General features: G+C 34.2%; 1 protein-coding gene across 1 annotated transcript; it reads right to left on the bottom strand.

Annotated features, from left to right (window-relative positions):
• Window positions 1-832: 832 nt before the first annotated feature.
• Window positions 833-3,969, bottom strand: LOC112501798 (aminoacyl tRNA synthase complex-interacting multifunctional protein 1). The gene is made up of 2 exons (XM_025105522.1): window positions 3,836-3,969; window positions 833-1,938 (listed from the first exon to the last, which is right to left on the bottom strand). The coding sequence occupies exon 2, from the start codon at window positions 1,912-1,914 to the stop codon at window positions 1,024-1,026; it is 891 nt and encodes a 296-aa protein (XP_024961290.1). The 5' UTR covers window positions 1,915-1,938; window positions 3,836-3,969; the 3' UTR covers window positions 833-1,023.
• Window positions 3,970-5,702: the final 1,733 nt, after the last annotated feature.

Here is a 5,702-nt window from a genome sequence, read left to right as displayed (position 1 = left end):
TGCATTACATACTTATGCATATGTTTTATTGCCTTGTACATTAATTTTTAACAAGTTGCAAAATGACCAAAATATCCTCACTTGAGAACACTTCACAAATGCTCTTAATTGACGTTAGGAGGAGAGACGAATGGTGTAAACAAAATGAAACGATAGGGGATCTGGTATAAATTCAAACCTGTAGTGTCATGCAGTGTCATGCAGTGTCAATAACAATAGTTGGGTAGAAAAGATTTTACAATTGGCATCATAAAAAGTAATACAAAGAGACACAAGATAGATGCGTGTTTCGGCCAACACGATTGCATTTGTAGGGCCATGTAAAAGATCGTCCACAACTCTTCAAAAAGGTTACAAGATAAACCAAACAAAACAAACTCGGTATATCCCACTTGTAGGTGGGGTCGACTCCGGAGGGAGACTTGACATCAACCTCAAAGAGAAATGGTTGTTTCCATGAAGACCCGCTTGTGAAACTATGATAGATGTATAATTACAATAGAATCTTTCTACTATGTTGTCTATTGATCCTAACCTTGAATGATGGCTCTGATCTTACAAGATTCCCCGTATTCTAAGCAAATCTTCTTTTGTTTAGGGCGAATGGTTTCCTCCCCCAACCATGAATTACAGCTTCTCCTAAAGTTGTCTGAAATAGTGTTTATACGAGTTGTCGCAATGCTTTTTTGTGACAGAAATCTGCTCGTGTTTAGTCTTTAAGTGTTTATACACCCGAAAGTCTTACATAAATACGAGTAAACTGGGAGTTAAGAACTTGCATTTATGCAATCATGAGGTGGCCCAAAATAGTGAAATACACACATTTTGAGAATTTTCTAGGAAAACCAGTATCCAAGTATACACTAAACTTAAAGGAGGCAAAAAATAGCATACCAGTCAGTTATAGAGTTAAAGATGGATGAAAAAACTTGATCCACTAAGCCGCAATTACATAGCAATAAATCACAATCTTATAGAACCGAAGTGCTATTTGTACCAATTTGAGGTTTCATTATGTGATGATCATGCTATATTTGCATTTATCAAAGTTTTGCTTACCACTGAACCAGCAGAAGTTAGCATCAGATGTGTACCTCCTAATGTAGCAACAGAAGATGCATTTGTGCACAGATGAGGTTGCACTTGCTCCCATATCTTCTTCTTCGCGATCTGGTTTGGCGATGCAGCTTCTGGTAGTGTATCTTTCTCATCTCCGGTCCCAAACCATATCCTCTCTCCTGGGACCACGCCCTCAGGTGGCTCAAGGAGCTCAACGTTCTCGTGTGATGCATCAGAAGCAGCCATAAGCATTCCAGACGACTTCACCCCACGCATGTTTCTGGGTTTCAAGTTAGCCAGAACCACAACACTCTTATCCTGTAAATCATCAAGTGGGATGTATTTCACGAGCCCACTACAGATTATTCTTGGCTCAGGTTCACCAATGTCTACCTCTTCGACATAAAGTGAATCCGCCTCTTCGTGTCTCCAAGCTTTCAAGATCTTCCCTACCCTTATGTCTAGTGTATTTGCCATATCTTTTACTTTCATCATATCAACAACACCCTCATCTTTTGCTTTGTTATCATCTGAGGAAGTTGGGGGAGTAGAAGGATCTGCAGCTACACTTGAGGCTGTGCAAAATGTTCTGCTTGATTTTGATATCACACATGATGCCTCTTTTCGCCCGAGTGAAGATATAGAAAGAGAAAGAGATGGAGTATTTGCAATTGATATATCATTGCAACTATTATTCCTCCTTTGTTGTCCATATGCCTTTGCTGCAGAGTAGTAATATGATGCAGAAGAGCATATGGAAAGCAGAGGACGAAAAGCAATACCACCACTGTAGCTTTGATTGCAGTAAGAAAGCAAGCGTAATCCACTTGTTTTTGGAAGGCTGGCTGGCACCATTTTCACTCTTCTTTCTTGATTGTTCTGCACCCAAAATGGTCAGAAAGATGTAATAAAAGCAAGATTGCTGAGAAAAGAATAAGAGAAGCTCACAGAGAGTTATACTAAAAATTTGACAAATAATTAATGGACAATCTATCACCTTCTCTACAACCACACACTGTACTACAAGTAAAACTGTAAAAGAGCAGCAACCTCTACTGCATAAAGCTCCGGCTGATTCAGTAAAAATGAAGTGAATACATTTCCCTTCTCTGATCATAACTCGCTTTATATGGTCCCACAGGCCATGAATGCATGCAAAATGACATAGAAAATCCTAACTGCCAGTTTCATGATGCTGCTCATGCTAGCAACAAAATTTTGGACCAAAACTTCTATCCCAGCTAATGTACATAAACTGAACCAAAATCCCATGGGTTACAGAAAAAAAAGGTGAACAAGCCACTCGCTCACATTTGAACAACTAACAGAGAGAATTTCATTTGATAACCAGTGCTCATTTTTGTTGAATATGTGTAGCATTTCCCCTGAAAATAAGTCAAATTTATAGAGCAAGAATGCATGTACAGATCGAACTCGAAGAAGATTTAATTTGACAGACAAGTAAACTTTGAAATCCAGAATTTTGCAATACTGTTAATACTTTGAAGGCCCAGGAAGCATCACCCCAAAAGATGCGTAATTTATTTTTTTATTTTTTATTTTATTTGGGGGGAGGGGGAACGGTGCAAGATTCTGCCACCTACCCAATTACACATCCTGGTAATTCACTAGGCAATCCACAAGTAAGAGACTCAAACTCAGGATTTCATAAGATATTTTAACCTAGTTTTTATAAAGATAGGTCTAGCAGATTCTTCCACTTTTTCATTAACAGTAATTAAGGTCATGGTGTTAACATTAGTCCGCAAGACAAACACAGAAGTGGAAGTGATAACTGGTAGCAGCAAAAGCTAGTTAATGAGTTTCATTAACTATCAATACTTGTGAAAAGTTTCAAAAACACTGTAATAGGACAAGGTACAGCCATCTCTGACCTATTATAGTTTTCAACTGGTTTACATGATAAGTTTACAACAATTAACAAACTTGAACAAGAAGTAAGCAAAAACCACATTTTAGGTCGATAAGATTTTCCCTTGGTCATCAATGTTACATTTCTAAAGGTAACCATAGACAGTAAAACCATATCGGGAAATACAAAACACGGTGTAGTTACATAGGTCCTCACAGAATCAAGCTTTACATGACCATTAAAGATTCCTTTTGACATAACAACAGAAGAACTAATTATGTTCAACGACAATTCTGGTTCATGATATTGAACCTTTCTGTGAGTTATTGAGGATGTAATCATCAAGACAGGGTAGATGACTAGAAGATGCACTAATAAGTGATCAAAGTACCCCACAATAATATTAGAAAAACTTCTTTATAAATCTAGAATACTGCCTCCATCTCTCTCAATCCTCACATTAGATGAACCCTTTGGATCTTGTTATTTGAGATTTGAGCAATACTCACAACCATTCATGGTTCTTATCTAATGCATATAACAAAAAAGCAAGCACAATATTAATCGTTTTCCGTGATAAATTTCTTCTCGTAGTCTTTAATTTAAGCTAGTCAAATGCATCTTAAAATCTCTCACTCAGAAGCTCGATTTTTTCTACAAAACGTAATCTTCTCTCGAACATTTGGTGACAGAAAATGAATCTCAATTCTCATAAATAATACACTAGTAGTGATTTACAGTAATTAACATGCCAAATGGATTAACAGATTCTCAACCTTCACGTTTTGAGCAAAATGCTCGAGTATTTCGGAGAGGAAGGAGTAAAAAATAACTGTGACTGATAAGCTATAAACCCTAAATAGAATCAAAATAAAAGCTACAAACAACGATTTCAAATATTACCAGTTATCAGCAATCAAACGGAGCTGCTTAGCCGGTGACGATAATGGTCGGAGTTGTGAGGCCACGGAGGTGGGACTGGTGGTTTTACGTTTCCTTCCTGCCTGATCTGATCGATAAGTATCACGACTACACATAATTACAATAAGCACCCTTGAAGTTTCATAAATTTGCAGTAATTTCTCTTTAGTACTTGCTCTTTTCATTACAAGGATTGGGCCTCTACAATTTGAAATAAAGTTGGGCCCAATCTGTTAATATAAATTGCCATAAGGCCCCTTAATAAACACATTGAATTGATTGATTTAACAATTCAAAATAAATCCGACTATCTAGGGCCATAAACGAACACGAATACGAACGGAGACTTGTTTATATTCGTTCATATAATTTAATCGAATAAACGAATGAACATGAACGTTAAACGAATGAACATGAACGTTAAACGAATGAAACTTTTTGTATTCATGTTCTTTCGTTTAACTTAACTGTACAAATGAACGAAATTTCTTTGTATTTCAATTCGTTCGTTAAGAAAAGGTGTTTGCTAGCAGTTGTCTGTTAAGATGCTAAACGAACGAAATTTTTTGTGTTTATATTCATTCGTTAAGAAAATTTGTTTGTTTGTGTTCGTTGGTTATGATGTTAAACGAACAAACTTAAAAAACATAAGTGAACATAAATAAACAGATACAAATGAACAAAAAACAACCACGTTACTTATCACCTCATTCCTCTAAAATAACATAACAAAATGTAAAATTTGGTAAATTTAGGGGGGATAAAAATATGATTGTGAAAAACTTAATTTAATTATTGATTTTACATATTAATGTCATAATATATAAACATATATATATATATATATAATATATATATATATTATTGATTTTATATATTAATATCATAATATATAAACATTTATATAGGGTTGAGTTCACGTGAGACCAAGGGTTTTTTCGTGAGACCCGTAAGACCAATTTATGTTCATTGATCAACTTTATAAACTAATGATCTAATGGTCTAAAGTTGCACGGTGGCAATTTTGTGATTATTGAGAAGTCTCGTGACAATTTTGTGATTATGAATGTTTAGATTGTAGATCTAATCCAACGGTTGAGAATTAGTCTTAATTTTTCATTTTGTTCATTATTTTGTTATTATGAGAAGTTGGTTAATCATTTTTATTGTGGAGTATATTAATCATGGATATTATCATCTTTATTATATTAATTTTAAAGAAATACATGAAAGAGTTTCATTAAAATTTCATAAGTATTATATGGAACAACTTCATCAAAAAACAAAAGTATTATATGAAACAATTTCATCAAAAAAAAGTATTATATGAAACAATTTCATAAGATTAAACAATTTATGAAAAAATTTCATAAGATTTAAATAATTAAATCGCCGGATGAGGGTGGTTTGCACGGTTTGTACAAATATGGGTGGTTTGCATTTGATCGTTCATCTCTCTCTCTATCTCTCTCTCTCTCTCTCTCTATATATATATATATATATAGAGAGAGAGAGAGAGAGAGAGAAAGAGCTTGGTTCAAATGTTAACCCAAACTATAGTGTTAACTTTGTTAACCATTTTTAACATCATAGTACATATTAGTATTAGGTTCATATTCATTTTAGAATTTAATGACAAAAGTACATATGTAATTTTCTTTTTTATGTAACTCTTATATCATTAATTGGGAGTTACAAAATCATAAAATCTCATGATTTTTGTTAACTAGTTATTTTTTTTTATATTGTTAAAACTTATGAACAATAAAGTAATTGGCTTTCACATGTTAACACAATTATATATGATCAAAGTGTTTCGCTTGTGAACACATATTGACCAAATGTTAGA

Source organism: Cynara cardunculus, unplaced genomic scaffold (genome assembly GCF_001531365.2).
Source record: "Cynara cardunculus var. scolymus isolate 2C unplaced genomic scaffold, CcrdV1 Un_Scaffold_571, whole genome shotgun sequence".
Lineage (NCBI taxonomy): Eukaryota > Viridiplantae > Streptophyta > Magnoliopsida > Asterales > Asteraceae > Cynara > Cynara cardunculus.
The sequence above is the reverse complement of the archived record's forward strand: the minus strand, read 5'-3'. Positions and strand labels throughout refer to the sequence as shown.